The 21,038-nt window shown below is 32.5% G+C and overlaps 1 protein-coding gene across 5 annotated transcripts in view; it reads right to left on the bottom strand.

Moving 5' to 3' along the window:
* KIF20B (kinesin family member 20B) overlaps positions 1-21,038 on the bottom strand; it is a 74,075-nt gene that overhangs the window by 49,818 nt on the left and 3,219 nt on the right. For 4 of the 5 annotated variants that reach the window (XM_046655380.1, XM_046655381.1, XM_046655379.1 and 1 more), the window contains exons 4-17: positions 13,591-13,677; positions 13,359-13,475; positions 12,756-12,894; positions 12,006-12,190; positions 9,743-9,779; positions 9,034-9,261; positions 7,971-8,082; positions 6,985-7,056; positions 6,745-6,891; positions 5,919-6,081; positions 5,106-5,393; positions 1,811-1,950; positions 1,419-1,557; positions 245-473 (exon numbers count right to left, since the gene is read on the bottom strand). In XM_046655380.1, the coding sequence (XP_046511336.1) occupies positions 245-473; positions 1,419-1,557; positions 1,811-1,950; positions 5,106-5,393; positions 5,919-6,081; positions 6,745-6,891; positions 6,985-7,056; positions 7,971-8,082; positions 9,034-9,261; positions 9,743-9,779; positions 12,006-12,190; positions 12,756-12,894; positions 13,359-13,475; positions 13,591-13,677 (2,083 nt within the window). The remainder of the gene's footprint in view (positions 1-244; positions 474-1,418; positions 1,558-1,810; positions 1,951-5,105; positions 5,394-5,918; positions 6,082-6,744; positions 6,892-6,984; positions 7,057-7,970; positions 8,083-9,033; positions 9,262-9,742; positions 9,780-12,005; positions 12,191-12,755; positions 12,895-13,358; positions 13,476-13,590; positions 13,678-21,038) is intronic. The other variant, XM_046655382.1, reaches the window with a different exon arrangement.

Raw genomic sequence — 21,038 nt, 5'->3', positions numbered from 1 at the left:
AGTTTGGTTTTGTTTTTTGTTGAGAAGTCCATTTTCTAATACTATTAGTTTAAAAGTAAATGAAAGCAAAAAAAAAAAAATTTAATAGCAAATTACTATAAAGTCATACAAATGGTAAAATATTGAATATGTCACCTAGATCAAAGAATTTTCTGGTCGCTATCCTGCATAAATCTCTTGTACTTACCAACTTTCTTTTTATGCATTTATAACATATAAATACGGGTAAAATACATCTACTTACCATTTTCTCTCTTTTTTAACTCTTCCTGGGTTTTGATTAATTCTTCTTTGGTTTTAGCTAATTCAGCTTTAACTTGATTAAACTTTAGTTCTAAACAAGCAATAGCTTCCTGGGGGTCAGCAAGAGATGCAATATATAAGTGAGCAATTTCAGCCTGTTTCTTAATATCAGTGACATCATCTTGAAGAGAGTCAATAATATCTTCAATTCCTACATAATTATGTGCTTCCTAAAATAGCAAAAACCACATGCCTAAAGTTAACAGTGGCTTTCACTCTTACCATGGGGTACCATCTGATTTAAACAGTTTTAAAAACACACAGCAAAAAAATTCACCTGAAATTTTTTTAAATAAACTATATCAAAGTATTCCAATTATGAAAAAGTTGTGTTCCATTTGTCATTTTTTGTTTTATGAAACATATACATATTTCCCCATAAAAACAATGTCATAAACTGTGATAAGTCATTATAGAACAATTATAACTATCTAGTTCAGGTATACTTTCAGTAATACAACCAGTCCTAAAAGGCTTTGTTGGGACAATCGAGGAAACAAACCTCCATTTTCACAACTCAGATCAAGACCTAAACCATGTCAGGCACACATAATGATGGTTCCACAGCAAGAGCGTGTATATCATCATCCCAGGCCCCGAAATTGAGAAATTTAAAAAACAAAACAAAAACAAACAGCAATCCCAAAAAGATGTGATCAATTGCAGCTTCAGTGAAAGCAGCAGGAAAAGATAATGTTTCCTCAACAAGAGGGAACGGTCAGTCGGCCAAGAAAAGCAATCCTTTTTATAAACGTTTTTGTTTTCATCAGAGCAGTAAGAAGATGACCCCTTAAGTCTCTTATACCTTTAAACTTTAAGACAAATCTGAGAGGGATATCACATAATAAGACAAAACAGAACCTGTCCACCTATAATCAATACAATGACTCAAGCAACACCAAAATGAGATATATATCTAACAGAGAGATAATTTTTTTCAAGTCCAAAAGCTATATTTAAACCATTTGTGCTTACATTCCTAAAAAACCATGCTTCATTATAATAAAGCTACATAGTAAGTTTTTTTTTTAATTGTAAAGTATATTAATGTTTCTCATCATTGATGTGGAACACTAAGTCCTGGTATCCTGGATTTAATATTTCAGTGAACCTACTTCGTGTTCAACTTTCACAGCACAATCTTCATTTGTTGGTGCTTCTTGAGTGTCACATTTACCAACCAAATCCTTGAAGATAGCCAAACGACACTCAGCATTTTCTTCTAATATCTCTCGTTCCTGAAGGAGCGTTTCCCTTCATAATAAAAATTAATCCCATTAAGAAACAGAAAAAGCATTATTTTGTTTTATTAAGTATATTATAAACTAAAAGGAGATTTAAATAATCATTCACGTATAATTCAGAATCCATAGGGTAATAGCTATTTTCAAGACTGTATAAAGTGGTCAGAATTCAGAGGCCATCTAATATAAAATAAGTAAATAAAAAAATTAAACAAGTAAATAAAAGTCTCAATTTTTATCAGGACATGAAAGAAATAACTTACTTAAAGTCAGCTTCCCGCTGAGCGAAATATTGAGTACATTCCTGTGTAACTTCTTCACGAATTTTAAATTCCAATGTTAACTTTTCTTTTCTTTCATTTATCAGTTTTCTTTTCAAGTCTTCTATTAAATTCAACAGTTTCTAAAACATATAAATATTAAAATTCTAATAAAAGAATATACCCCAAAAGAAATACTATGTGAATCTTCAAAAATAAAACTCTTTTCATTTAGTCGATTATAATTATGTATCCTTTTAATAGCAATAATATTCTCACTGAAAATTATGTATTTACAGAGATTCATTAATCTGAAAAATCATTAAATTTTAGAAAGACTCATAGTAACTCAAATGTCTCACTATTTAGCTACACTAAGAAAAAAAGGAAAAGAAAATGTGAGCATCTACTATCCACCAGGAACTACTTTGGGGGGTTCATACTTGATTTCATTCAATCCACACAACCTTCTGTGAGCTTGGTAGCAGCATCCATATTCTGTAGGTGGGGAAAGTAAGGACCAGGTCTGTGGTAAATGCTTAAGGCTGAATTTTAAATTAGTCTGTGAAAATCTAAAGCCTAAGTGTTATATAGAGTAATTACTAAGAACCCCCAAACACTTTGCAAAATGGCAAAGAGAGGTGTTACATAAACTTATCTTCTTGGACTTTTCTAATAATCCAAATGTGAGCAACAACTATAGCCTTTGAAAACACATAATCATGTAATATGGACAATGAATAAACAAAGCAATTAACACTTGATATGGCCAGTATAGATTCATAATAAAATAAATTCTGGCATTAAGAAAACAGCCTGATATTCTAAGGTTTCTGATTAAAGTTTCTCAACGATAAATTAACCAACCTTCTCAAAGCTACAGATCTTTCAATGTCTCAATTTTATATCTGAAAATATTTCTATAGCTATCCTGACTTTGAAATTCCACTTCTAAGAACTTACACTGAGGAAATAATTATATAATAGGACCCAGTGTTTTGACTCTAAGAATGGTTATCACAGCGTTGTTGTTTTCTGGTAGTGGCTATATTTAAACAAAGAAAAAGTGAAACTCAAGAGTCAAACATAAGAGATTGGTTCAATTATGGATCCGTCATACAGTAAACTACTGTAACGAATAATGATGACATAGTAACAATTCACACTTTTCACAACTTATTTTTAAATGAAGAAAACCAGTAATGTATAGTAAAATCCATTAACAATAGTGGCAGATTAGAGAGATCTTTATATCTATTTTCCTCTTTTTCTTTTTCCACACTCCACCATGATTATATAATACTTTTATATTTTTAAACAATCACACTTTCCCACTGTTTAAAATAATATAGTAACTACTGAAGAAGAAATGTGGGAGACAAGAGAATTCTGCGTGAATGTGGGACTACCTTGGGATTTGGGTTTATTTTAATAATGCTCAACAACAATTAGTTTTCTATCATTGTTACCATCTGATAAAGTCTTTGATTAAAAAAATTCTACTTGATTATTCTAGTTAAATAACTGTAAGTTTATATACACTAATATCAATATATTTCATACTGCTTTTTAATACTCAGTCCTCCAATTAAAATGCTAATATGAAGCATGCAAAGCCTAATCATTTCATTTTTAAGTTAAATATTAGAAGAAACTCTGATGAAATTTTTATTTCAAAGTACCTAGTCAATGCCATAAGATACGCATTTACACTATGTAATATAATATAAACTATAGTATTACTTTTCCCTAGTAAATTCAGAAATTTTACTAACATTTCAAGTTTAATCAATAGCACATATAAACTTCAGCTTTGAGAAGATCAGCAGAAATTAAAATAGGACTATTAATAGATCCTTTTGTCACCGAGGGAAGTACTACATTATAGAGGCCCAAAGTAAACAAGATCCAATCACAGAGTGACCAGATAAACAAGGATGAGTAGCATCTGGAAATTTCATTCTCATTTCCAAACAACATGAGTGCAATGATGGCCTTCAGGGACTCTGAAGTAAATTATTAAAATGAGAATATTTAACTCAATACATCATCCATCTACTTGGACTTCTATAGGGCATAAGAGTACTATGATGTGAGATGTGTCAAGACTAAAGTACATCCATTAGCACAAGGTTAACCACATGCTTGGAACACTGGTAAGAAGACTCCATGTAGACATATGTAGTCATGGCCAGTTAATGAGGGGAACTGGTATTGCAGGCATGATCTAGATTTCAAGATTAATACAACTTACATATATGTGTGAACTGTATTTGGGCAGAGGCTATAAGATTTAACCAGTGTAAAATCTTATTTACCATAACAAATAAGATGACCAAGCAATTCCTGTTTTTGAAGAAACAGAATAATTGGTACTGGGTAGACATTTTGAGTAGTTGTACTTAAGACTGTAAAGTAAACATCTGGTGGAGTATGATAAAATCATTCAGTGAAAGGATACTGAGGAACAAGACATTCACATGGTCGCAAAGTTATCCCACAGATGATATGCCTTTACATTGAAGAGAGATCTGAAAGACAACACCTTAGCTAAGTGAGCAAAACTTAGCATCACCAAGAAAGGGGAAATGAGACATCATGTGTCTCCTGAAGTGATACAATGGGAAATTCACAACTTCATCCATATAATAGGATTACCTAAAGTGTTAAACATGAACTGTGAGGAAATAATCAGACAAAACCAGACTGGGGGTATTCTACAAGACAACTAGCCTCAACTTTTCAAAATATCTATTCTACATTAGAGATAACTAAAGAAACACGGCAATCAGAAGCAACATGTTAATTCTGGTTGTAGACCAAAAACAAAGTGGCTATGAAGGACATATTGGGACCACCAGAGAAATCTCAATATGGACAGTATAATAGATTATAATATTCTATCAACATTAAATGGCTTAGATATGAAAATGGTCTTGTGATCATGAGGAAAATGCCCACATTCTTGGGAAATATATGCTAAAGTAGTTAGTTGTAAGATGTCGTTATGTCTGCATCTTGTTTTCAAATGGACAGGCAAGAAGAGGTGTATTTACATACTCATAGCGAATTAAAGTAAATACGGTAAAATATTAACAACTGGCAAATCCAGGTGAAGTATAAATGGGTGTTCATTGTACTACTCTTTCTGTAGGTTTGAAATTTTTCAAAATACAAAGTTGAGATATAAAAAACTAAGTGTATCGTTGAAAAAGACAGAGAAGGCCTTAAGAATTGTTAACCCTAACTTCAGTATAATAACAAACCAAGATTAGAAGTATGAGTTCTTAATACATACTCTCTTCTCGTAGCCAATGGAAGCCTTATCTTCCTCTAATGTTTTATCTAGATGTTCACCAGTAAGTTCAGTTTCCATATTTTGGTTTTCTTCAGCTTCTTCGACATCCTCAACCAAATCTTCATCTTCCACCAGATCTTCTAGACTACTTTCCCAGGAAATTGTGGCTCTTTTCACATTTAATATTTTATGATCTGTATTATTAATGTCTAGTGATGTATCTTGTGAAGACTTCACAGGTCCAAAGGATTTCTCTTGAGAGGAATTTAAAGCGTCTGGAACACAAACCTGTTAAAATATCCAATGTAATTTTTAAAACAGGAAAGGCAACAACTGTCCACTAAAAAATAATTTTATAAATTTAGATCAAATGACAACTCAAGTGTTTTGAAAAAACTTCTACACAAACAAACATACAGGAAGGAATTAGCATCCTTAAATGAACATTCTGGTAAGAAAAAAGCCCGTATACTACAGGTAAATTTACTTTCCTGGGTTAAGTTCTTGGTACTATTCCTAAGAGGGGAAATCCTGATTAGCCACTAAATGACCCAGATGGATGGCAGCACAGACAATTTGTTGCAACAATACTTGTAATCTGTAACAGGTATTTATTATTAACTCTTGACATCAATTTAATCCTAGCAGGGGTAACTTTCAATCTTTTCCCATGTCCTCCTACTTGGTCAAATACTTACATTTTTAATTTTCAATTATTTCCTAGATTTACAGTTATAAGAGCAAAATGAATTATTTACTCTAAGAAAAAGTTGTTAATAGTCTAGTAATAAGAGGCTTAATGAACATATTTACTTTTTGTGCAATGGCTGAGAACTTCAAGACATTCAGTGTCTCATCATAGGCAAAACAACACTGGCTGATGTTGACAATCATACATATTTTCCCTTTACCATTGAAAAAACTTTGAAAATAGTGGGTCAGTTTACTTTCCCGGAAAGGCACATGCTGTTGAAACCTATGGGAAAAGTTTAAGTTAAAACAAATCTGATTAAGTCAGAATGCTGATAAATTTTACAAAGAAATATTTAATCTAGCTATCATGAACTTAAATTCTAGATTAGTGATTAGTTCCACCTGAAATAGTCGTTTTCTGTTTATGTTGTTTTCTTTAAATACTACTACTAATAATAACCCATTAGGTAAAATATAAAGAAAATCACATTGAACTGGGTTGTGTTCTCTAGCGTAAAGCAATTATACAATATATGCCATGAAACACTAACTAGAAATAATGAAGGCTGATTTATAATTTACTCAGCCTAAAATGCTAATTAATACAGAAATGTATCACATGTAGAACACTACAACACATTACTGAGAATAAAGTGCTTTTCAGATGCTAAACCAGCATCATGAGAAACTTATTATCTACAGTGTCTGTTGATATCTATTTGCTATGGAAAATACTGTGCTTACTTGACAAGTCACTGGCATCAGCTGACACTGTTTTTTATTTCTATCATTTTTTTAATCCAAGATCTCTAACTATTTAATCGTAATCTACACAGTCATAATATAAGCAGGTTAAAACCAAATAAGAACTTTCTAAAACTAGCAAAGTTGAAAGTTTAAATATTTTAATACTTAATATATTAATAACACTTTCAGCAACACTTACTTTGACTTTTCACTGTTCTTCAAAACATTAATACACTTTCCCAGAGTCAGTAAAGAAGCATTGATGTTTCCAGTCTCTCTCAACCTTTCGCCTTCATTCTGTGTCTTCATGCTTCGTTCTGAACCAGCAAGATCACATAAAGACAATCTGAATTTACCAAAAATAAAAAAAAGAAACTTTAAAAGTTCTTCAAAACAAAATAATTCAAAGTAATTACAATTTAAGGAATGTTCAACTTACTCACTGACTCGCATTACACGAGGCATTTCAGAATCTTCAATCTGTAATATTCTAATAGTGAATATGCTGTGACTAAAAGAAATATACAAAGATCAAATGTTATCTTTCATTTTTATTTTCTGCATTCTAAATACAAGAGGCAAGCATCTAAATCAGTATCTATTTACACGCTAATACAGCACTGCATTTTCCAACTAGCTGCCAGATATTTCAATCCAGTGTTCCACTCTCACCTACATACCCAACTACCTAAAACCAAATACCTTATCTTTCCCTTAGCCCCAAATCCCTTGAATCTATTCCTTCTCTTAAAATTCCAACTTCTACTAATAGAATCACTTTAATAATAAAGTCTCAAATTGCTTACAAAGATCATATTATTAGTTAAAATAGTATTGTATCCAGCTACTCTTCTTTGAATATATACCTAAAGCAAAGAACACACTTGGTGTAAATAGAGGCTTATATGGATCATATATTATCCTCATGCCTTACAGAGTACGCAGGACAGGGCTCTTTCTCATTAAGAGAGAACCTGTTTTAATATCTCACTGCTTAAATTTATTTCCTTTTGTCTTTCATCCTCCAACCCCTTTCATCAAAAACATCCTTCCTTAACCCCTTGAGATTTTGTCATAACTCAGTATGCATGTAGTGTCTGTGCTCACGGGGTAAGTGGGAGACACAAAGGGAAAAGTTCACCATTATAGGCAACTCTGAAAATATAGAGCTTATATATTCACATAAAACTTGCAAAAAGACCTCAGAGACTTCATGCAAGTTAGTAAATCTTACATTAGAACAAGAAATAGTCCTGACAATCTCATGTGTTCAGTGTTCTTCAGTTTACAGAATGTTTTTATGCCTATGAATTCATTTAACATATCAGAGAACCTATTGCCCACTTTAATCTTAAATTATTTATATTTAAATAAGCACAGAATACCCTGGGTGCTTCAGGCTCACACCACAGAGTTACTCCTTACCTTCTACTTGAAGCATTGTTCAGTTTTGTGAAGGCAACACTCTGGTGCTTTATTCCTAGTTTTAAAAGTCTATACGCTTCTTTGGAATCAGATACTTGAACCCATTGTAAATCTTTAAAAAATAAAGAGGACAAATAGCAATTTATAAAAACACAGAATTTGTTGTGTAATGTAATCTCTTTGAAGATTTGTTATCTCTTTTCCCAAAAACACATAATGAATCTTTCTTTTAATAACATGCCCTAGGTGGAGTCAATTCAACTATTCCATACTCCACTAGAAAAGAGGTACACCCAAGGATATTACAATGATTTTCCAGTACTTAAGTTGTATACAAACACACAAAGTAAGTATTCTTCAAGAGTCTACCAAAGGGAAAATTAAAAATAGGTAAGATTCCTTAGAACTAGACATGCAGGAAAAAAAAAAGACAAAATACAGTACAGATTCAACGTACAAAATTACCTAGCCATGAGACATTACAGATTACAATTCATTAGTGAATCATGAAATCAAATTCATTGAGTCACAACCAGCACTTTATAGAATACAGAAAACATGAATGTGCATTCCTTATAGTAAAGTTGAGTACAATTAATGAAACTTTGAGTTGTAAACACATACACATATACAGATGCAGACACTGGGTCATAATGTTAATACATGTATGTTATTAATCATGTATGTATTTCCTACTGTGAGTAGCAGTTTTAAAAGGTTGGAAAACACCACTGTGGATGAAACAGAAACATTTTCATAGCTCCAAAGTTTGGACACTTACGAACCAGCAGAATAATGTAAATATTAACACACAGCATTCCCATCCCCAAAACCCAATCAGTGATATTCAAGCAAACACAATACTAAACTAGACCCCTAAGACATACTTCCAAAGCACAAACTTCTCTTACGATCTTGATGTTAATAATTAATATAAATATAAATATAACATAATGTAATCTAAATATAAAACTTTTAAATTTCCAGTTTGTGTTCCTATAGCTATAACAAAGCCTAGGAAAGAACTTCAGAACAATAAAATAGAAAATACTCATTAGTATACCTTTTATAAAAGAATAGCCCTTTATATCTTGGGAAAGGCGTAGTATCTTTCTCTTTTGGAACTTAGATGATACAGGAACAAACAAGTCATAAATACATTCGTTGTAAATCTCAAAGAAAGAAACCCACACAGAAAACTTTATATTACTTTCCATATTCAAGCTAGCTTGTTCACAATCTTTCATGGATTCTTCAAAATCTGGGATATTCAAAGAATTTGTTAAACTTCCTACAAAAAATAAAAAAGGATCATCACAAAATCAAGCATTTGACTAAAAATGAGACAATAGGACAGACAAGATTACTGGACTTGAAAAACTAAGTATCCTTAATCTTTTGACCAGAAATGTGAAATATTTTCTTGGATCCACGCAGATGTAAACAAGATTTGTATTAACCAAGGTTTGGCTTCTTTCTTTTCTTTTTGAAAGTACGCTGATGAACCAAATTGAAAGTAAATGTAAAGGACAGAAAAACTACTGTCTCTTGAATTCAACATGAAAAGTTACAACCAGTGAAAGAGATATCTGTGATATTAAATCCAAATAAAACCTTACAGTGACTGACATTTCATATAGTTATGTACCATTTACCAAGTATTACTATGTTATTAAAGAAATTAAACACTAGGAGTGATTCAAAAATTAAAAGCTTTTCATTGTATTTCATATAATCAACACTTTAAAGCTAAGCGAGAAAGGAAACCTTACCATAAAGAGTATCATCACTGTCATTATGTATAACAACCTAAAAAAGAAAGATGTTTTTAATCTTTATATCTCTAATAAAAATCTTTAATCTTTAATAAAAACCATTGTTAAATAACCACTATATTAATTATCTATCCAAAAAGTCACCAACCAAACCACAACCTTTCATCTATTCAATTCAATGACCTCATCTATTAATTTTTTTACTAGTTAAATAACACATTCACATAATAGGAAATTTGGGAAACTACAGAAGAGTATCAAAAAGAATATCATCATGGGGCTGGCCCCGTGGCTGAGTGGTTAAGTTCGCGTGCTCCGCTGCAGGCGGCCCAGTGTTTCGTTGGTTCGAATCCTGGGCGCGGACATGGCACTGCTCATCAAACCACGCTGAGGCGGCATCCCACATGCCACAACTAGAAGGACCCACAACGAAGAATATACAACTATGTACCGGGGGGCTTTGGGGAGAAAAAGGAAAAAATAAAATCTTAAAAAAAAAAAAAAGAATATCATCATATATAATCCCTGTCACTCAGAGGCAATTACTATTAATATTTCAATATATTCCTTTCTATTCCTTTCCCCACACTTATTACACTGTAAGTTTTTTCTCTCTATAATTAAAAATTACTTGTAAACATTTGGTGGCTGCATAATTGAATAGTTGTGAAATGACAATTATTTCTCTATTCTGTACATTTATATTACAAAGCTTTGTTGGTACATACTACAATAAACAATATATTATTTTTTGTTCTGCATTCTAATTATTTCCTTAGGATGTATACCTAAACCTGAATTGGTAGATGAAAACATACAAAAATATTTTAAGTTCTTATTCTTAATATAGTATTAACAAATTGCTTTCTAGAAACATATTCTGTAAACAATGTATGAAAATGTGTATTTTTTTAACATTTTAATAATTTCACAGGCAAAATAATATTTTATTTTAACTGGATAACTTGTTAGGAAAAATGTTTTTCATTAATGACTTTAATTTCCTCTATGAATTATCTAAGCAATTATCCACCGATCTCCATAATTTTTGTTTAAAACACTCTTTTACTTTCAGAGATCATATCATGGACTCTGAACTTTGAACTCCACTAAGTAACAACTTTTTATTACCTTGAAACACTGATTTCTAAATGTCTTAAAGAAAGAAATCCTCATTGATATTTTGAAAATACTTAAAAAACTGTTAATAGCTTTTAACAACCTTGACTAGGATAGATGCCTGAAAACATAACACAAAATGGAGAAGGCACAAGAGGAATAAATAGACAAGTATAACTTTATAAAAGCAATTTTTCATGAAAAACTAATAAAAAAAGAAAGTAAGAAAGGAAGTAAACATATAATCTAACAGATAACAGACGTGTATTAACGTAGTAAGAGATTTAATATATGTCAAATGAAAGAGCAAGTTACAGAACATAGGTATATTAAAATCTCATTTAAAAAAAAGGCTATATCCCACACAAAGAAAAAGATATGAATACACATGCAACTATATATGATTGCGTTTGTGTGTGTATATACAGACACATACAGAAAACTCTGTATACAGATTTTGTAGAGAAAAAGATTAAAAAGAATACTTTCCAATCTGTTTATGGTGGTTTTCTCTTTAGGAATGGAATTATAAAAAATTTTCACTTTTTATTTTTCACATTCCCCTGTTTAGTGTCTGTGTATACATATTACTTTTATAATTAAAAAAAGAATTTTTAAGAATCATTACATAGAAAATACAATGTTGCTTCTACAACAACAAAAAGATTTCAGAACCATTTACATTTGTGCTATTTGAACATTTCTGCTATTTGTACAATATAAAATGTCTTCAAACAATTTTTTTTTTTTGGCACCTGAGCTAACATCTGTTGCCAATCTTTTCTTTTTCTTCTTCGTCTTCTTCCCAAAGCCCACCAGTACATAGTTGTATATTCTCGTTGTAGGTACCTCCGGTTGTGCTCTGTGGGACCCCGCCCCAGCATGGCCTGACAAGTGGTGCTAGGTCCACACCCAGGACCCGAACCAGCAAAATCCCGGGCCACTGAAGTGGAGTGCGTGAACTTAACCACTCAGCCACGGGGCCAGCCCCTTCAAACAAGCTTTTAATACTTTTCTCAAAAAGAAAAGACAACCACCACCACCACAACCACAAAACATTCCAATATAGGCTGAAACAAACTGAAGAGCTTATAAAAGGTCAAGATTTATATGTATTTTACATACTAAAATACTTCCATACCTCTTTAATTTGCCGAAGCAATGCACTTTTGCTAGCAACTTCTTCTTTCTCTTGGTCTGGTGATAACCGTAAGTATTCTCTGGACCTATGTGGTTTAAGGTTCACCTTCGTATACAGTCTTTCCCGAAGACTATCAAATAATACATTCAAAGTTCGAGGCAGAATGCCAATATTTTCTTCTGTGCCTGTGAAAAGAATTCTTGTTTTTACTCTCTTGGAGTGTTAGGAAAGCGAAAACACTCCCGGACTACCAAGGCTCCTTCTATACCACCAATGGACAACAGGAAGCAGCTAAGACAAAGTGAGAGAAGCTGAAGGATTACTCAGTCTTCCATCACTTTGGTCTTTATCCTATAATCGACATTTTACCAACTATTATTATGAGGCAAAACCTGAAATTTTACATTCAGATCAGGCCATAAGATGTGCAATCACTCATAATCACAAAGTATAAAAGTAAAATGAAATAAGTGTTTCCCTGGATACCCATGCTTAATTCACCATGTCACATCAATACTTTTTCTGAACTTTCATTGTCATCTAATTCTCTATCACATGGGTAAAGTAGTTTCACAAATTAATTAAATCGATCTGAATTAAAAGCCATTGGCAATACACATCCAATATGCTACTACTACAAAAAATGGAGCTAATGTACTAGGTAATGGAAACATACCTACATGCAAGTATTATGAAAATGAGTGAATATTAGTGCTTTTTTTCCTTTCCAGCAAAAATAAAACAATTTACCTTGAAATGTATAAGTTTTTCCTGAATTGGTTAGCCCATAAGTAAAAATCAGCCGACTCTGTCCTTTCAAGAGGTCTTTCACTGGTTGCATAATGCAACCCTGGAAGAATTCCTTCTGTGTAGTTTTCGGGCCAAAAACCTAAATTAGAATTTTTTTAAAACAAGTTTTTTAGAAAACTCAAGTTAATATTGACAATGAGTTCTACCCTCTCTCTCATGTTTTAAAAATTAAAAAGATTTGTTTTCTAAGATTCATTCTTAAAATAGGAACCATATCCCCAACCCCCACAAAAGCGTAACTACTGAGTTTTCAAAATAGAAATCTGACCCAGCCAATCAAGTTTTCATCGAAATTTTGAAAAGAACATTTCTAAAAAGAAGGATTTTAAGAACTATACAGTGATCTATTTACCTCCAATTATATATTTACAGACCTGAATTTTGAGTCCCACCCTTAAGAAAAGGATACACACGCCAAAGATCTAAGTTCCCTAAGTGCAGGATACACATATAGTTCATTATTATACAATTAAGTAGAAATTTAGCCTAAGCCAAGTCTCTTTCACTTAAAAGAAAAATCTTCAGTTTCACATGGTTACTTACCTTGGAAAAGCTGAATTTCTGTGCCATCTGCCCAGAGCTTTTCTCACTTAACCGACCAAGGACGCTTTGAGGATCTTTCAGCAAAACAGTGTGTGAGTCCAGAATATACACACAGCCCTAGAGCACATAAATCAATAAATAAAATAAACCCACAACAAATAAATAAAAACAGTAGTATTTTATCCATTTAGTGAAAGTAGAATATTTAATTCCAATTAAATTCAACACAAACCTCAGATTCATGTTCTTTTTCTGACTGTGTGAAGGGTCTTATTCGAAGACAAACCTGGAGATAATCTTTGGATTCCAAACTGTTTGCCTTAAAAAAGAGTACAAAATAACTGTATTTAAAAAATACAAAATACAGTTTTTCAGAGATCATCTGTGTTTAAAGTGGCTGATTGTTACATAATCTGAGACTACGCAGAACCGCTAAGCAAAGTCTTCTGTTTTTAACCTTTTTGTGCTTAAAGAAAAGCAAATCTGTTTCTGAAAAAAAAAATACATCACAAAAGATTTAATTTCCTCCACCTTCTACATTTATACTTTAAGTTTTTAATAAGCCTTTTTCTCATAAAATCCTAACCTTTAAAACTAATAAAAATAACAGGGCTCTAAGTCACTAAAAACATAGAACTCTAGAATAAATCACAAATAACAAGAATAGTCTATTAATCCAAATGTCCAATTCCACCAAACATTTAGAATTTTTTTGCTGCTTCCTTTGGGGAAGAAATGACCTTAGTTCATTTTAGAAAATAATTTTAAAGAAATGTTTTAATTTTTTTTAAAAAGGAAAAAGGAAGACACAAGAAGTAGAAAATCTGAATAATCCTATGTCTATTATAGAAATTCAATTTACATTCAAACAAATAATCCCACAAAAAAAACTCCAAGCCCCAGTAATTCATTGGTATATTCTCTCAAACATTAGGATATAATCATATAAATTGTAGATAAACTCTTTAAGAAACAGAGAATACTTCTCAACTAATTTTGAGTTTGACATAATCCTAACAACAATCTGACAGAGATATCATCAGAAAAAAATTACATAACAATATCCCTAATTAAGATAGATGCAAAAAGGGGGCCAGCCCCATGGCTGAGTGGTTAAGTTCACATGCTCCACTTCAGCAGCCCAGGGTTCACCGGTTCAGGTCCTGGGCGCAGACCAATACACCGCTCACGAAGCCATGCTGTGGTGACATCCCACAAAGAAGAACTAGAATGACCTACAACTAGGATATACAACTATGTAGTGGGGCTTTGGGGAGGAAAAAAAAACAAAGAGGAAGATTGGCAACAGATGTTAGCTCAAAGCCAATCTTCCTCACCAAAAAGAAAAAAGATAGATGCAAAAATTCCCTAACAAAATATTACCCAATATATAAAATAGGTAGTACATCATGACCAAAAAAGGTTTATCCCAGGAGTGCAAGGTCAATTTGACATTCAAAAATCAATTAGGGTAACTAACCACATTAAAAGAATAAATGAAAAGAAAGTTTTATCTCTAATAGATGTAAAAAAAGCATTTGAATTATGATATGAATTTGACATATGTATTCAAGATCCATTCATAAGAATTCTTGGCAAACTGGATTAAAAGGGAACTTCCTTAATCTGATAAAGGGCATTTACAAAAAACCTATAGCTAACATCATACTTAATGGTGAAAGGGTAAATCTAAGATGAGTAACAAGACAGGAATTTCTACTCTCACTACTTCTGCATTATACTAGAGGTTCCAGACAATGTAATCAGGCAAAAAAAACAAAAAAGAAAAGAAAGGAAAAAATAAAAGTTATCCCAATTGGGAAGAAATAAAACTGTCTTTATCCACAAATAACATGAACATCCACATAAAAAAATCCAACAAAATCTACAAAAAGTTACTAGAACTATTAAATGAGTTTAGCAATGTAGCATGATACAAGAGCAATATGCAAAATCAACTTTTTCTATATACTGGGAAGAAACAGAAATTGATTTTACACAGCAATACCATTTGCAATTGCATCAAAAATTATGAAATACCTAGGGATAAATCTTACATAAGATGTAAAAGACCAATACACTAATAACTACAAAACGTTGCTCAGAGAAATTAGAGGAGTTCAAAATAAATGGAGACACACGTTGTTCATCATTCAATAGACTCAATATTGTTAAAACGTCTATTCTTCTGAAACTGATCTACACATTCAATGCAGTTGCAATCAAAATCCCAGGCTTTTTTTGTAGCAATTGACAAGCTCATTTAAAATTTCACATAGAAATGCAAAGTACCTAGAAAAGTCAAAACAAGTCTAAAAAGAGAAGAAATTTGGTGAACTAACACTCCCTGATTTCAACACTTATTTTAAAGCTACAGTAATCAAAACAGTGCAGGAAAACAAATAGATCAATAAAACAGAATAGAATATTCAGAAATAAACCCTTATATACAAGGACATTTGATTTACGACAAAGGTGCAAAGGAAATGCAGCACAAAAAAGATAGCTTTTTCAACAAATTGTGCTAGAACAATTGGATATGTACATATAAAAAAATAAGAATTTGGATACACATCTCACATTGTACATAAAAATTATTTCAAAATGAATCACAGACCTATACATAAAACTAAAACTATAAAACTTCTAAAAGAAAACACAGAATAAAATCTTTGTGGCAAAGATTTGAGTTAGGAAAAGATTTCTTAGATATGACATCAAAAGCACAACCCATAATAGAACAAATTGATAAAACGGGCTTCATCAAAATTAAAAACTTCTCTTCAATAAACACTGCTAGGGGATAAAAAGACAAGCCACAGACTGGGAGAAAATATTTGCAAAGGATATAGCTGATATGTATCTGGAAAATACTATAAAGAACACTTAAACAATAATAAGAAAACAACTCAATTTTTTTAAATGAGCAAAAGATTTAAATCAACATTTTACCAAAGAAGATACACAAATGGCAAATATGCACATGAAAACATATTCAACATTTTTAGTTGTTAGGTAAACAAAAATACCAATTAGATGCCAATACATACCTATTAAAATGGCTAAAATAAAGAAACTACTCAGAGGCTGGCCTAGTGGTATAGTGGTTAAGTTCGTGCGCTCCACTTTGGGGACCCAGAGTTCACCAGTTCAGATCCTGGGCGCAGACCTATGCACCACTTACCAAGCCATGCTGTGGCAGGCATCCCACATATAAAGTAGAGGAAGATAGGCACAGATGTTAGCTCAGGGCCAATCTTCCTTAGCAAAAAAGAGAAGGATTGGTGGCAGATGTTAGCTCACAGCTAATCTTCCTCAAAACAAAAGAAACTACTCAGAATAGCCAATATAAAATTGAAAGAGAAGAACAAAGCTGGAGGACTGACAATATCTGACTTCAAGACATACTATAAAGCTACAGTAATCAAGACAGTGTAGTTTTGGCAAAAGAAAAAAATCAATCAATAGAACAACACAGAGAGTCCAGAAATGGATCCACATGAATACAGTCAACTGATCTTTGACAAAGAAGCAAAGGCAATACAATGGAACAAAGACAGTCTTTTCAACAAATGGTGCTGGAACAACTGGACATCCACATGCAAAAAAATTCACCTAGACACAGTCTTTACATCCTTCACAGAAATTAACTCAAAATGGATACAAATCTAAATGTAAAACACAAAACTATTAAAGGCCTAGAAATCCTACGTGACCCTTGGCTTGGTAATGACTTTTTAGATTCAACACAAAAGGCACGATCCATTAAGAAATAACTGACAAGCTGGATCTCCTTAAAATCAAAATTTTCTGCTCTGTGAAAGACACTGCCAAGAGAACGAAAAGACAAGCCATAAACTGGGAGAAAATATGTCCGAAAGATCTGTCAAATAAAGGAGTTTTATCCAAAATATACAAAGAACTCTTAAAACTCAACAATAAGAACACAAACAACCTGATTAAAAAATGGGCCAAAGATCGTAACAGGCACCTCACCAAAGAAGATAAACAGATGGCAAATAAGCATATGAAAAGATGTTCCACATCATACATCATCAGGGAAATGCAAATTAAAACAACAGTGAGATACCGCTATACACATATAAGAATGGTCAAAATGTGGAACACTGACAACACCAATTGCTGATGAGGACGTAGAGTAATAGGAACTCTCATTCACTGACGTTGGGAATGCAAAATGGTACAACCACTTTGGAAGACAGTTTAGCAGTTCCTTACAAAACTAAACATAATCTTGCCGTATGATCCAGCAATTGTGTTCCTTGCTATTTACCCAAAAAAAGTGAAAAGCTATGTCCACACAAAAACCTGCATATAGATGTTTACTGAAGCTTTATTCACAATTGCCAAAACTTCTAACAAGCAGATGTCCTTCAGTAGGTGAATGGATAAATAAACTGAGGTACATCTGCCAATGGAATAGCATTCAGTACTAAAAAGAAATGAGCTATCAAGCTATGAAAAGACATGGAAGGAAACTTACATGCATATTACTAAGTGAAAGAAGCCAATCTGAAAAGGCTATATACTGTATGATTCTAACAATATGATGTTCTGGAAAACGCAAAACTATGGAGACAGTTAAAAAATGAGTGGTTGGTGGGGTGAGGAAGGGATGAACACGCAGACCACAGAGGACTCGTAGGCAGTGAAAATACTCTGTACAATCTCATAATGGTGGATACATGTCATTATACATTTGTCCAAACTTATAGAAGGTACAACATGAAGAGTGAAATTATGTAAACAATGGACTCTGGGTGACAATGATGTGTCAATGCAGGTTCATCAACTGTTACAAATGTACCACTCTGATGGAGGATGCTGATAATGGGGGAAGCTATGTATGTGAGGCAGCAGAGGGTATATGAGAAATCTCTGTACGTTCTGCTCGATTTTGCTGTGAAAATAAAACCGCTCTAAAAAATACAGTCTATTTTAAAATAAATAAATAAATAAAAGGATTGACTATACCAAGTGTTGGTGAGGAGGCAGAGGAAGGAAGAACTCTCATATACTGCTGCTGGAAATGTAAAATGATATTATCACTTTGGAAAAGTTTGGTAGTTTCTTAAAAATGATCCCGCCATTCTATCCCTGGGTATCCAAGAAAAAAAGGAAATATATGTCGATAAAAAGATCTGTACACAAATGTTCCTAGAAGCTTTGTTTGTAATGGCCAAAAACTGTGAGCACAAACGTCCATCAGCAAGTGAATGGATAAACAAATTGCAGCATATCCAAACAATGAACAATAAAAAGGAATGATTTATGGATACACACAACATGCATGAAACTCAAAATAATTACGAGTGAATGAACCAGATCCCCTCACCAAAAAAAAGAGTATATACTTTATGATTCCACTTATATAAAGTTCTAGAAAGTGCAAACTAATGTATACTGACAGAACCCTGAGCAGTGGTTACCTGGAAGTGTAATGGGAGGGAGGGATTACAAGGAGGCACAACAAAACTTTCAGCGGTGATAGAGATATTCACTATCTTGATTAGAGCAATGGTCTCATGAGTATATGCATATGTTAAAACTTGTCAAACTCTATACTTCAAATGTGCAGTTTATTGCACGACAAAGCTGTTAAAAATATAACTTACAACAGCATCAAATACCACGAAATGTCTACAAACATACTTAACAAAAGATACAAAAGACCTCTACACTAAGTACAAAACATTGCTAAGACTGCAAAGACCTAAATAAATGGAGAAATAGACTGTGCTCATGGATTAAAACACTCAATATTATCAAAATGACAATTCTTTCAAATTAATTTATAGATTCAATGCAATCCCAGTCAAAAATCGCAACAGGCTGTTTTGTAGAAACTGGTTAAGTCAATTCTCTTAAGAATATGCAAAAAACCTAGAAGACCCAAAATATTCCTAAAAAAGAAAAGCAAAGCTGGAGAATTCACACTATCTGATTTCAAGAATTTTAGCTACAAAAACAGATAGTGAAGTATAGGCATTAAGGATACACAAAAAGCTCAAGGGAAGAGAATAATCCAGAAATAGACCCACACATAGATATACAGTCATGTGATTGTCAACAAAGGTACCAAAATAATTTAATGGGGAAAGAAAGCCTTTTCAACACATAATCCTGAAGTGATTAGATATGGAGTTCTCAAAAAAAAAATCAACTTGGACCCCTACATCAACTATACACAAAAAATAATTCCAGATGGGTAACAAATATAACCATTAAAACAAAAGCTATAACCATTTCTAGAAGAAAATGTACAAAAAAATCTTCACAACCTTGGGCAAATATTTCTTAGAGAGGACACACAAAATAAGTCATCATAAAAAGAAAAAAAGTTAAACTGGACTTCTTTAAAGTTAAAAATCTCTGCTAGACACCATTACTCCAATAAAGTACACATATCCACAATATAAAGATCGCTCACAAATCAATAAGAAGACAACCTAATTTTTTAAATGGGAAAATGATTTGAAGAGACATTTTACAAAAAAAAGTATAGGAACGACCAACAAATATTTGAAAAAGTGCTCATTAGGGAAATGCAAGCTAGAACTGCAATAAAGTACTACTACACACTCCCAAAATTACCAAGTAGTTGGCAAAGAGGTGGAGAAACTGGAACGCACATGCCCTGCTGGTGTTGGTAAAGCCACCTTGGAAAACAGTTTAGAAGTTTCTTATGAAGTTAAATATGCACTTACCATTTGACCCAAGGATTCTATTCCTAAGTATTTACCCAAGAGAAATGAAAACACAAGTTCACAGACAGGCTTCCTCATGAATGTTCCAAGCAGTATTATTTGCAATGGCCCAAAAGCAGAAACCACCCAAATGTCCATCAAATTGAAAATGGAAATGTAGCATATCTGCAGAATGGACTACTACGTAGCAATTAAAAGTAACAAATTACTGATACATGATAAATCTCAAAAACATAATGCCAAGTTAGGGGTCAGCAAATTTTTTCTATAAAGAACCAGATAGCTAATATTTTAGGCTCTACAGGCCCTACAGTCTCTGTCACCACTACTCATCTCTGCCATTAAAGTGAAAAGGCAGATTTAGAAAATAAGTAAACCAACAACTATGGCTGTGATGCAACAAAACTTGATATTTACAAATAGTGAAGTTTGAATTTCATATAATTGTCATGTCATGAAACATTATTTTTCTTCAACCATTTAAAAATGTAAAAACCATTCTTAGCTTGTGAGCAACACAAAAACAGGCCATTGTTTACCAAACCTTGTGTTAAGTGAAAGAAGGTAGACACAAAAGACTTCATAATGCGTGATTCCATTTATATACCAAGATGCACTTATCCCTTCCTCCCTTTCTTCCTTTCTTTATCATTAAATGAGCTAAAGTAAGAGAGCCTGGCACATAACGGATACTGAATAAGTATTACTCTTTTATCTGTGTTCCTTATACTCCCCTTTCCTCTTCCATCCTTCTTTATAAAATGGGTTAGTCCATCTTTCTAAGGCATCAAAATTAACAACAGAATATAAATGGATTGAAAAGTAAATGTATAAGAAAAAATCTACAAAGACACAGAGTGAATATTACAGTGGTAGTAGGTAGGGTGGTGGAAAGACTTTTACTTCTTAAATACTACTAAGTTAATTTTTAAAAACCTGTATTTTTTTTTTT

Source organism: Equus quagga, chromosome 2, assembly GCF_021613505.1.
Source record: "Equus quagga isolate Etosha38 chromosome 2, UCLA_HA_Equagga_1.0, whole genome shotgun sequence".
Lineage (NCBI taxonomy): Eukaryota > Metazoa > Chordata > Mammalia > Perissodactyla > Equidae > Equus > Equus quagga.
The sequence above is the reverse complement of the archived record's forward strand: the minus strand, read 5'-3'. Positions and strand labels throughout refer to the sequence as shown.